At 37.8% G+C, this 13,348-nt stretch overlaps 1 protein-coding gene across 3 annotated transcripts in view; it reads right to left on the bottom strand.

Annotated features, from left to right (window-relative positions):
• Nucleotides 1–13,348, bottom strand: part of lrch2 (leucine-rich repeats and calponin homology (CH) domain containing 2) — a 52,102-nt gene continuing 38,754 nt past the window's right edge. For all 3 annotated transcript variants that reach the window (XM_060863409.1, XM_060863408.1, XM_060863407.1), the window contains 4 exons: nucleotides 12,551–12,663; nucleotides 8,376–8,513; nucleotides 7,264–7,341; nucleotides 1–3,617 (listed from right to left, as the gene is read on the bottom strand). In XM_060863409.1, coding sequence (XP_060719392.1) covers nucleotides 3,498–3,617; nucleotides 7,264–7,341; nucleotides 8,376–8,513; nucleotides 12,551–12,663 — 449 coding nt within the window. In that variant the 3' untranslated portion in view covers nucleotides 1–3,497. The remainder of the gene's footprint in view (nucleotides 3,618–7,263; nucleotides 7,342–8,375; nucleotides 8,514–12,550; nucleotides 12,664–13,348) is intronic.

Consider the following 13,348-nt stretch of genomic DNA (forward strand, 5'->3'; position numbering starts at 1 on the left):
TAATTGGAAAAGGTCTTTTTATTTGAACTTTTTTTCTTCTTGTGACCTTTGAAGCTGTTCATTTATTTCATTGTTTCCTTAAGAAATGTTCTAATACTTTTTATACAGAGTTTATACAGGAATGGAAAGTTGATCACAGAGGATCCAGGCATGCAAACAAAGTCATACAAAACATCTATCTACACACACATCTTTGTAGAAATCATACTGTACTGTCCTGACAAAAACGTGTGCACATTGACCCCCACTTTTTACAGAATATTACAGAGTTGCAAGGACATTAAAAAGCCGGTACACACAGCACATGCTTTATCTCCAAACCATATCTCTGTTATCTTAATGTGATGCGAGTTATGACTCTCATGCTAAAACAGAGGGTGAGCTACTGTACAGTTGACTCTTTTCTAAGAAAAGAAGTTAACAGAACAGCAGGTTAAAAAAGACAAATGATGCTTTAAGCCATAGTGGAATTGTATAGGGAATGTTAGTGAAGTGAAGAAGAAAAAATGGCAGTCTATAGCTTGGGGCAAATATATCCTTACTGACACAAAACTGCATTATTGCAATTGCATAATGAACCAACATCATAATAACAATTCAGTTTTGCATTACACATGTTATGTACAAATTAAATTGCTCTTTACAGATTAACAAAGCAACGCTGTTATAAAGATCGAAGAGAGAAAAACAAGACTTTTTTATGACCACCCAGAATTATTTGAAACGAGTTGTTGCTGGAAAAACACTTGCTAGTCATAATAAAATGATCTCACAATATGCTTTTCTGAGAGTATTATGGAATAATCAGCGGTTTTGGAACATCCATCAACTGGTACTCCTTAACAAATATCTCCCCTTCTGTCTTAAATGTTGTTTTTGTAAGTGGAAAACAAGGGCACAAGAATGAAAAACAGATGAGACTTTCAGATATTTCATTGAGACATACAGTAAGCGCACGCAATCAGCATGAAGGTATTTTGGCTAAGGGCCAGTAAAAGGTATTTGAACACAGCCTGTTATAAAGGTGTAAGATTATATGAGTCAGTCCTGTAACAACGGTAGCTCAAGAGACAAATATAACTTGAACAGACCAGTGAATTAAAAAAATGCCTGTAAAGTGTTATGCATGCCATGGCTTGTATGAATGTATAGAACCGGTTTTAAAATCTGCATGAGCAATAAGCCGTAACTTCCGTTGTATGTTTATGTTGACTGGACATTGGCCAGGAAGTTGTTTTGCATACTATAGTTTACACAAAGGAAGTAAACAAGATAGTAACAATAATAATAGTAAATAAACAATATATACATTTAGGTGTTATGACATGACATGAGCATGGGACAATAAGGTGTTGTGCGTGTTATGGCTTGGACACAGAAAGTAAAAAATGCATAGAATCAGTGTAGAGACCTTACTGTTAAATATATAAGCAATTGAACATGGGTAACACCATAAGCACGAAGGTAGTAAACTCCATATAAAGAACTGGCAGATAGAAACTATCTATACTAAACTATAAAAAGGGTCTCCGTTAATATTTGTATGGTGACTCTATGTTGGGTTTTTTTGTTTGCTGCAGGCTGTTCCTGTTCCTATTAATTTACATTACATTATTTAACAGACACTCTTATCCAGAGTGACTTACATTTTTTTTTATTTCAGTTTATACTGAATTAATACGGATTATACAGATTTTTCTGTCATAAAATGATGAACAGTGATCACACATTTACGTGTATTTTGTATATGGAAAGGCTGCTGATTTTATAAAGGCCACAAAGAATATGACGTCATTACAACAAGCCATGTTAGCATAAAATTATTTCATGATCAGATTATTTCATGATCAATTGACTGTGAGTATGCAAGTATGTAATTAAGATGAATCCCACCTCACTTCCCACCTGAGTATTACAATGAAATAAAAAAAAAAACAGAATGAAAAAAAAAAGAGTTGTAGAAAAAAACATGAATAAATATACAATAAATACATAAATAATTTGGACTCTGTTACAGTTACTGTAGTAGTCAGGATTTGATGTTAGTCACATCACTGGTCTAAAACTACTTTATGTTTACAGTACAGGACAGAAGCTTGATGATCCAAGAAAAAGAAAAAAGTGTTTATAAAGATGGTGAATTTAAAGTGATAAAGTTATGAGAAATAGGAATTGCCTAGAAAGGTACGACCTAATCATGACTGGATTCAAATGTCTTTCCTTAAACTAGCCTACTGTAGCTCACAATCAGGCAAGATGCAATAAATTGGGCTGTTTGATTTACGTACTCTAAGAATTGTAATGTTGATGGTTCCAATGCTGTGTGAGCATGTATTATTATGCTTAACACCTACAAATCATCAAAAATGAAAACTGGACTAAAATAAAAACTAGTATGGATGTATTTAACCTAAAAGTCAGTGACATCATAATAGTCCCCTGGTTCCTTCTAAGCAGTTCATATCATTTTTCCATTTAAAACAAAACAAAAATATATAGATCCGGTTTATCCTTTTTTTGAGTGTATGTCACTCCATCAGCAGATTCTTCTGTACATTCCACACTTTTTCTTCAGTTAAAGTGTGCATTCGGTGAAATAAACTAATCGTTGACTGTCTCTTCTCTTGTCCACTGCTTAAAATCCGTGTTCTTTAAATGTGTACAAAAAAATTCCTCCAAACACATGAAGATAGTATTTCTCCAAATTATTGGCTTCATGCAGGAAGAGGACATTCTGTTCTGTGTGAAATAGCCTGCTCCTTATCAGCCAATCAAAAATTCTTCCCGGACTTATTTATGCAAGCTCCCTGGCCTAGCAGAGAATGGATGAACAATTATGAAATAGAGGAATACAGATAGTAAGAGGTAGGAGGGAGAAGTAAAGCTTCCATTCACCTTTATGAGAGTGGCTAAATAAAAAAAAAAAAAAAAAAAGTTTGTCATTTGTTGGAAGTGACACATGAGGAAGTGATGATAACATTTTTCTAATAAATAATGGTACAGCCACTTTTCCCATAGGTCAATCTAAAATTCGCTACCAGTCTACTGTTAAAATAGTACGCTGCCTGTGGAACACAGCATTTGGCAAGTGGTATTGGCAGATAAGCATTTAGCAGCCCCGAACACATGCTGATTTATGTACCATTTTGTGAAACCTTTTATGGAACCAGAGACAGTCAGGAAAAAATGCGCTATCCTACTTGAGGTAGTGCTCTACCTAATTGGATAATATTATCTGTCTATTTCCATTTCTTCTCCATCCCTCTCTCGTATCCTGTTACCTGTCTCTTAGTAGCTTGTGGGTTAATAAACTAAGGTTAGAAGGTTCCAGAACTTTCTTTTGTGGCTTCTAGCAAGGGTTGTTAAGTCTGCTCAGAGAAAGCATTCTTGTAGTTAAAGTTCAGAGGCTAAAGTAGTGCATATAGCAGAGTGCTCAGGCGAACATAAGGCAGGATGGAAAATGCTAGTTTTGCCTGAGCTTTTTCCCAGTTTCAGTGCTACATGGTGGATGTCTGAGTCGGTTTGGATGATGACAAATCCAGCAAGGCTTGAACAGTAACGCCGACTTTCACCAAACCTCGTTCCTCCAGAATGTGATGAGGCAGACATAACTTGTCCTGCAGGAGAAAACACATCAATAAAGTTGAATCCATCAACATTATATCTATATATTTTATCAAAACCTTTATACCACAAGCCAAAACATTTAAAAAAAAGATTTGTAGCGAAAATGAACTAATATGAACTTCTCGTTCTGTTGTTCGGCTGTAATTGGAGATTCTAAATGGTGTAGGAATTTTAATTAGTTAATTAATTATTATTTTTATTTTTAAATGCTTAAGAAAAAAAAATGCTTCATAAGAGGTGACTTTAGGTAATACAGATGGTTGGCCACTAGATGTAAACATCTGATGTAAACTTCAGACACAGGAAGACCAGATTAGTTTTAAAAAAATCTAGAAAGCCTGTGTAGTTGAACATCATCGTGTGGACAGATGAGACAAATATCCACATTTACCAGACTGATGGGAGAGTAGAATTTAAAGAATAAAGGAACTGCTCATGTTTCAAAGCATACCACCTCCTTTTATGGCATGGACATAGATGACTGCGAAGACCCGTCATTAAAGAGCTGTCATGATGTGGTTTTGTTTGGTCTGGGACACTAGACTGATTCATGGGGAAAAAATGCAAGACCCACCCTCCTGCATTTTTGTTGTGTAGAAGCATTTCACCACCCATGGTAATTATCAGTTCATTTCACCACCCATGGTAATGATCAGTTCATTTCACCACCCATGGTAATGATCAGTTCATTTCACCACCCATGGTAATGATCAGTTCATTTCACCACCCATGGTAATGATCAGTTCATTTCACCACCCATGGTAATGATCAGTTCATTTCACCACCCATGGTAATTATCAGTTCATTTCACCACCCATGGTAATTATCAGTTCATTTCACCACCCATGGTAATGATCAGTTCATTTCACCACCCATGGTAATGATCAGTTCATTTCACCACCCATGGTAATGATCAGTTCATTTCACCACCCAGGGCAATGATCAGTTCATTTCACCACCCATGGTAATGATCAGTTCATTTCACCACCCATGGTAATGATCAGTTCATTTCACCACCCATGGTAATGATCAGTTCATTTCACCACCCATGGTCATGATCAGTTCATCAGATCAGTTCATTACTTTACTGAAAGAGTACTATTATATGTTACTGTAATGTGAAAATGTTATTATAGCATTTTTGTAATGTAATAAGCAAGTACGTCTTTTTTCTATCTCGCATGCTTACGAGTAACACGGAATACAGCCTGGAAGTGCATTGAGGTGTAGATGGCAAGCAAATCTCTGATTATTCGCTGTGTTGCTGTGTTGCTTGAGGCTGTCAAAATAATTAGTTTTAAGTAAATAATACTTGTGCATTCCAGCAGAATAAAAGATCTGTCATTTTGTTTGTTGCTGTTGTAACTGCCAGAGATATGAAGGAATATTTATTCCACCCACAGTGAATGAGTGTGTGTGAAAGTGTATATGAATTCTATCCTGTGACTGACTACCATGCATGGTATAATCAGAACTCACACCCAGTGCTCTTGGGATAGGCCTGAGGTACTCAATAGGGGGACTCCAGTCCTCATCCGGACCCAGACACAGTTAAATCTGGACTGACACCAAAACCAATATGCTAATTTAATCATAATCCAAATAAGTTTTCAATGAAGTGCGCAATTGTTATTTCGTGCTATATATATTTGAGGCTTTTACTCGATTTGGCTGCTTCATCTATGTCCAATGACAGCAGCTGTAACAGCATTGCTATAGCAACGTCACCACTATTTACTCACTCACTTAAGGCAGCCAGATTTATCTACTGGTCATAAGTGAAGTTGTGACTGCTCTGTTTAAAGGGACTCAGAAGGATGAAATAATCCAGAAAATAAGCCAAATACAGGGGGCACGGTGGCTTAATGGTTAGCACGTTTGCCTCACACCTCCAGGGTTGGGGGTTCGATTCCCGCCTCCGCCTTGTGTGTGTGGAGTTTGCATGTTCTCCCCGTGCCTCGGGGGTTTCCTCCGGGTACTCCGGTTTCCTCCCCCGGTGCAAAGACATGCATGGTAGGTTGATTGGCATCTCTGGAAAATTGTCCCTAGTGTGTGATTGCGTGAGTGAATGAGAGTGTGTGTGTGTGCCCTGCGATGGGTTGGTACTCCGTCCAGGGTGTATCCTGCCTTGATGCCCGATGACGCCTGAGATAGGCACAGGCTCCCCGTGACCCGAGGTAGTTCGGATAAGCGGTAGAAGATGAATGAATGAATGAATGAATGAATGAATGAATGAATAAGCCAAATACCCTGTTCTGATTCCACTGCTGCAAGACAAACTGAAATACTTGCTTATGATTTGCATGAACAACTTAGCTCTGCTATAAAAAAAGCCAAATTAATTTCATTGGCTGTGGATGAATCTTTTGTGTGTGTGCCAGCCTTGAAGAAAGGTACTCAGAAGTAATGACAACAGTCATGAAACTTGTCAACTATCTGAGAGCATCGTCTGCTCTCTGCAACATTGTTTGTGGCGTTCAGTTCTAATAGAGGTGAATGCAACATTTGGTGACGTGTTCCTTCATAACAATGTCCGGTAGCTTAGTAAAGTCAAGGTATTGGAGTGGTTTTGGGCACTGCAGAAAGAGCTGGAGACATTTCTCTTGAATCAGAAGAGTGCAAAAGCCAAACTGTTTGTGGATTTCATGAAGAATGAAGAGGAAATTGAAGTTGTTACTTTTATAACTGACATTACTTCCTATCACAATGACCTTAATATGAAGCTCCAGGGCAAAAACAGCATGTGTGTCAGCTGTCCATGCTTTCCAGAGAAAAAACTTACAGCCTGACCTGCTTCACTTCCCAAGACTTTTGGATCAGACTGACGGAAAACATCACCATCACAATTATGCTGAATTCCTGGAAAAGCTGATTAAAAATGTCCAAACTTGCTTTCTTTTCTTTTCTTTTCCCTCTGGGAAAACAAGTCTTGTTGTGCATCGAAAATCCATTTCTTGTCAAAAATATTGCAGAATTCTCAACCGAAGCCTGCTTCTCTGCAAACAGAGCGAATTGAGCTCCAAGAAAACTTAGCACTGAAGGAATCTCACTGTGACCCTGTCACCTTCTGGATAAAGATGGTTACTACAGCAGGTGTTCCTCTCCTGCAGAAGATGGCCCTTCAAATTCTCACCATGTTTCCTTCAACGTACTGCTGTGAATCTTCCTTTTCAACCATGAACATGGTGAAAAACGCATATCGCATCACAGTCACCAATGATCACTTACATCAGTGCCTCCGCCTGGCCATCACACCTTTTATGCCCAAGTTTAAACAACTGTGGCACAAAGAAGGTGGCACCTTTCACATTAAAAAGCCTACCATGTTGTTTATTTTGTGTATGGTTTTGAAAAAAAAAAAACGTTTTTATTTATTTATTTTTTTGCCTTTTTGTTTGTTGGAATTTGAACATCACTTTTCCAGACCTCGGACTGAATAGAAAAATTTGGTAAGTGGACCCTTCAAGTTTATATTTGAGTATAAATATATACTCAAGTATAAATATATACTCAAGTATAAATATATACTCAAGTATAAATATATACCCTTGCTCTAGATCTACCACAAACCTGATTAAGATAAAGCACTTGCTGAAAGTGAGTGCAAGTAGGACAAGACAAACATTTAACACTTACCTGTGGCACTCCAAGCTTCTTGCAAGCGTCCAGAAAATTCTCAACATTCCGCCGACATTTTGCCATGCTCAACTTTGGCTGCGGAGGGAAACCCGAGTTCATGTATTATTAGGTTTCAAGCCTTTAAAATATATATTTTTTCTCTTTTGCTGCAGTGACATGTAACAGAAAAATAAACTAAATCCTAAGATTTAGTAGAATCCGAATTTAAATGAAAGAAAAAAATATATAGCAACTAATTTATAGTCACTTCTCCCTAGAGATCAATAAACAATGTGTTACTTTGCTGCATTAATGCACTATCATATGTAGACATCATGGTCATACATTATGTAGACAATGTTTAAAGTACACAGCTGCATAGCTCTTTGCCATAATCTTTGCTTGCCAGGCTATTTTTGTACTATGTAATTACTAATGAAGAGGGTGATATTACTTCAGGGTTTGCATGTTTTTCATGTAGAGTGAATATGCATTATATATCAGTGAAGGTTCTGGAGAAACAGGATGTTTTCTGACTGCGGCAAACGGATGCTTTAGTTTTTGTGATTGTTAGCGACCTCCTACAAATCTGCAAAGGTATTCTTGAAATATTTTAGAGCTCTTAATCCATTATGTCCAAATAGCCGATTAAATGTAGACTGATGTCATGCAATAATTTTTTTTTTTGTAAATGCTTTAAGCATTTAAGGAAACAAATGATGTGCCAAATAATAAAAAATGATCACACTTATGCTTGCTAGTATTGACATGTTATGCACGGCATCACTCCTTTTTCATGACTACAATTGTTTATTGTTATCTCCTGGAAGACATGCAATCATCTGTATGCTGTGAAAACCAAGATAAGATCTAAAGTTTCTTTGATCACCATTTTAATACGAATGGGCACAGCAATGCATTGCCAGTTGCTGCTATGGCACTAATAATATGACGACCTTTAAGGAACATGAGGTCATTCATCTACACTCTCCGAACTTGGGACTCCTTGAATGCTACGTTTCATTATTAACATAAACTGTTTTCACCACCTATATTTTCAAGCTAGCTTTTTGCCTGGACAGCTGTTGAAGCTCAAGTACATTGTTGGATTAAAATGGGGTCAGACTTACTACTGCTGGTGAAGGAACGTGAATGCTGGCCACAGACCGAGGTCGAATGTGATTGGCCAGATGGCACAACACAACACCGTCCATTAAAGCAGCACCCACATCATCAGGCAGCAAAACCTTCAATCTTGACTCCAGGTTCTGCAAATCCATCAGTGGAAACACATCCACACCGACATAATTAAGAATAATTAATAATTAGAAGTCAAAACAAAAGGATTTTGTAACTCTAAACCATGATTAATTCACACAGGATTCGGTTAGCATTGTATTAATGACCTCAAATGACAAACATGAACTCTTATAAACTGTGCATATGAGTTATAATAATAATCTATATATATAAATAAAATCTATAATATATAATCTTTTCTAGGAGTACAAACAAATCTGTCTAGACTTTAACCATATAACCACTTTACTCTATGACTAACCAAAGGCATAGATATACTTAAAACAACTACTTTTTTTTCACTATTTTAAAGAGAAAGTAAGCATTATTTCAATTAACTATAAGAATAAAAAAAAATTGTCTGCATCTTTAAAACTTTTCACTTGTATTTGGAGTAACAGGATTCATACATCAATTAGTTAAAACCAATTACTGTCAAGGACTTTTAATAACAATACTAAAAAGTGGATTTTTTAAAATTAAACAGGAGAGCAGTATATTTACTGCTTCTTATCTATAAGTACTGCATTATCAGGACTGTCAGTCATCATATCATCTGTATATTACACACTACTTCTGCTGTATATTGCACAAAAAGCATAATATTGCACAATATTGTTATTTGCACTCCCACACTTTATGTACATAACTGATCGTTCATATTCTATATTCATATTTTATATATTTTATTCATTCTATATTCATATTTTATACTCATTCTGTCTATATTGTATCTCATCGTCTGCATTGTTTTCTTGTATAGTATAGTGTTATTTATGTCTGTACCTTTGAGTGTCACAAACTGCTGAAACCAAATTCCTTGTGTGTGTCAACACACTTAGCCAATAAATCTGATTGTGATTCTAATCACCATTGGATTCCTGCATCCAACTACCAGCCGCATCATAAAGGATGTTTCTTTAAAGACTAATTCTAAGAAAGTCAAAAGTTACTAAAACTCAAGTTACTTAATGCTATGAGATTTCTATTATAAAACCGGTTACACGAACAAAAATAGTTTGTGTTGTCATTAAAGTACTGTTACTGTAATGAGTCTGTCTGTGTTTCTGTCCTGTTTCTGTCTGCTGTCTTTCCCGGTTGTTAATTGTTTGCTCCGCCCACTCTTTGGTTTCCATGGACATTAATTGTACTCCTTCTCTCCTTCAGGTGTGTTGTCTTTGTCTCTGATTGTTTCTGCGCTGTGATTGGTTCCTGTCTGTTATTTATACTCTGTTTGTTCACTTCCCTGGTGTTGGTCGTTTTTGCATGTTGGATGTTGGTGTGCCTGTTCCTGTTTCCTGTTAGCCCTGTTTGCTGTCTGCCTGTCTGTTCAGCTGTTTTTTTGTGTTTTGGACGAGTAAAAACTTTAAAATCTGCATTTGGATCCTCACTCGCCTTTGTCCTGCATCGTGACAGTTACATCCAAGGACGTATGTTTTTTATTTATTTATTTTTTTTTATTTTATTTATTTTTTTTTTTTGTTTTTCCCCTTTCTCCCTGTCTCTCTCTCCTGTTTTTCCTCTCTCTACTTCCCACAAGCAGGAAGTAATAATTACCACCTGACTCCAATGATTGGTGAGCTGATGTGATTGGAGGAGGAGAGGAAGCTGTGGAGATTTAAGCCGCACCATTGCACAGAGCAGTGCATGCGGGGGCTGTGTTGTGCGGGGGCTGTGTTGTGCGGGGGCTGTGTTGTGCGGGGGCTGTGTTGTGCGGGGGCTGTGTTGTGCGGGGGCTGTGTTGTGCGGGGGCTGTGTTGTGCGGGGGCTGTGTTGTGCGGGGGCTGTGTTGTGCGGGGGCTGTGTTGTGCGGGGGCTGTGTTGTGCGGGGGCTGTGTTGTGCGGGGGCTGTGTTGTGCGGGGGCTGTGTTGTGCGGGGGCTGTGTTGTGCGGGGGCTGTGTTGTGCGGGGGCTGTGTTGTGCGGGGGCTGTGTTGTGCGGGGGCTGTGTTGTGCGGGGGCTGTGTTGTGCGGGGGCTGTGTTGTGCGGGGGCTGTGTTTCCTCAACCCTAGAAGCTTTGATTTATATTCAGTTGATTGAATTTCTCCCAAAGTGTTATTGCATTAAAGGTGCCCTTCCACACAAAACCGTTTTTACTTGTATTTTTTGATATGTGTTTGGTCCATATGTGTTTGTGTTGTGTCGTGAATTTGAAAACGAACTGCTACCTCCCCGGTCAGTTCTAGCCACTTAAAAAATAAGGGGAGAAATCAGGTCAGTTGGAAAAGCTGGTCAGTCTGACGTCAGAGTGACTGAGCTCATTACTATTCATGAGCTCTCCCACTTGAGACCGCGCCCCCAGAATTCGTGTAGCTCAGTGAGTTTCCTATACAGCAAGGATGGCTGAACGTCAACGGGCTTGTGAAGAAGCCATTCTGCCACAATTCAAGTTGATTGTAAACAAATTTCCTCTAGCCTAGGCTACTTATTGCGCTGGGTGAATGAATAGTCATGCTCTCATATCCTAGCGGTTAGCCAATCGGAGCCAAGCAGCATAGCTCATTTGAATATTCATGAGAACTGGCGCAAATCGAGCTGAGTCTTCCTGCAGGCTTTCTATACCACACTAGAATGGCTTGAAACAAGGTAACCAAGGCATTTTTTACACAAAAAAGTTAGTCCATGGTAAACTTCAGACATTACCACAAAAGTAATGAAATACGTGTGGCAGGGCATGTTTAACCATCTTGTTGTACAGGTTGCCTACTATAAGAACCCATTTTCTTTGTGTTAACTCTTTTGTACATACTTTTGTTATTTCTTTACCTATTAAGTTTATATTGTTAAAAGCACTGGAATTGGGAATTGAACCTTGCTGCCTCCACACATCACACCATTTTTATTCTCTTACTTGTTCCCCAAACCCTAGACTAGCTGGGGACCTAAAAGTACTTAATGTTGCACACAGTTTATTTAATATTCCATTTCAAGCAGAAAACAGTCTTTTATGCTCAGCAATTGGACAAATTTGGGCAAAATATGAAGCTGAATAACCTGAATGATCAAAATACGAAAGAGAATAATCTGAATGAAGCTGGCTGCACTTTCTATGAAAAACAAAATAAATGAGGATTGGAGACTGAAAATAGCATAACATACTGTAGCACAAAACCGGGTGAAGTGTACAGGGCATATACACATACCTCAGTAACCTCTCAAATGATTGTCATTATAGAGACTTGTTCACAAGCATACAGTATTACCAAAATAATTAACTGTATTGCACAGGCATGCTTTGAGCATACCTGCCTTCTATTTATTGCATTTCCAGAGTATCACTATTACATAAAGCTTTGTTACAGAGCCACAGAGCAAGTCACTTTTCTGCTGTTCTGCCTGATCCTCTGTTAATTTAAGGCCCTTGATTGAGAAATGCTATAAATATACACTACTCAAAAAGATTAAAGGAACACTTCATTGTTACAGTATAACACCAAGTCAATAAAATCTTCATGGATATCAATCTATCCAGTTAGGACGAATGAATTCCACATGCTTTGGTCAAATGAATGTGACAACATGTGTACTAGAGAGGTAACAGCAAGACAACTCCTGTAAAGGGAAAGGTTATGCAGGTGGTGGCCACAGAGAATTGCTCTCTCCTTAAGCTTCCTGACCGCTTTGTCTCTAATTTTGTGTCCAAATCCCTTTGGCTATATAATGCATCTCTTTTTGCTTTTAGCCTGATTATAACACCCACAGAGAACAAATTCTGAGTATGGGTCACCAAACTTAGCCGTATGTCACTTCACTTCACTTCACTTCACTTCACTTCACCGATTGCAGCACTAATGGAAAACGTGCTAAACCAGACTACATTAATGGGTGTTGATGAAGAGATACTGACAAAGAATTCTGCATTACAAAGCAATGTGTACAGAAGGTAATATGATGCATCTTTACTCCAGAGTGACTTGGAGTACTGTATAAATCGACTATATGTAATTTTTAGCACGAAACTGTTCAGTCAAACTGGATATTATACCACTATTTTTGGGCTGCTGACCTGTCGCAAGAGCCTTATCTGCTCCATTTCCTCTCTGAGATGCTCCATTTTTCTCCTCATTGTGAAACTGGGGTCTGTCGAGGCAAACTCCTGACGGCTATTGCGGGTAAACGCTAAAATATGGAGACAAAAAAAATGACTTGATATTAACATTTTGAAATGTATTAAATATCAATGAAACTATAGTGCATACATACATACATACATACATACATATATACATACATTCATACATACTTTTTTAATTGCACACACCACTAGAAGTAGTTCAGTTCTTGAGTGTAAACTGTTTCTTTATTTATTATTCCTACTAATAGTTTCAGTACTGTTTTGTTAATATACAAAGCTTAGAAAAATTGTGCATTATTTGAACTAACACAAATGGATCAGTTCCATAGGAATGACCATGCACAGGTGAAGTGGTAGTTCAATGCTTAAGGTGTTGTACCACTGATCAGAAAGTTGTAAATTTAAATCCTAGGGCCACTGCTGGGCCCCTGAGCAAGGCCTTTAACCCTAAATTGCTCAGATGTATAAATGAGAAGATGTAAGTCACTCTGGATCAGGGTGACCTCGAAAAATACTGCAAAATTCTGCATTATTTTTTAAACATGGAACTTTTTCATGAGGACAAAATGAAAATGCATACTGACATTTAAATGATATAAAAACAGGAAAACATCACCTAAGATAGGAAGTTCCATTTTTGGTAACATATTCCTTAGAATTTACAGAATATAATGACACGGTGATAAAGAACAATACAGTAACTACCCTCTGAACCAGAGTGTCAGTGAA

This window comes from Tachysurus vachellii, chromosome 26 (assembly GCF_030014155.1).
Source record: "Tachysurus vachellii isolate PV-2020 chromosome 26, HZAU_Pvac_v1, whole genome shotgun sequence".
Taxonomy (NCBI): domain Eukaryota; kingdom Metazoa; phylum Chordata; class Actinopteri; order Siluriformes; family Bagridae; genus Tachysurus; species Tachysurus vachellii.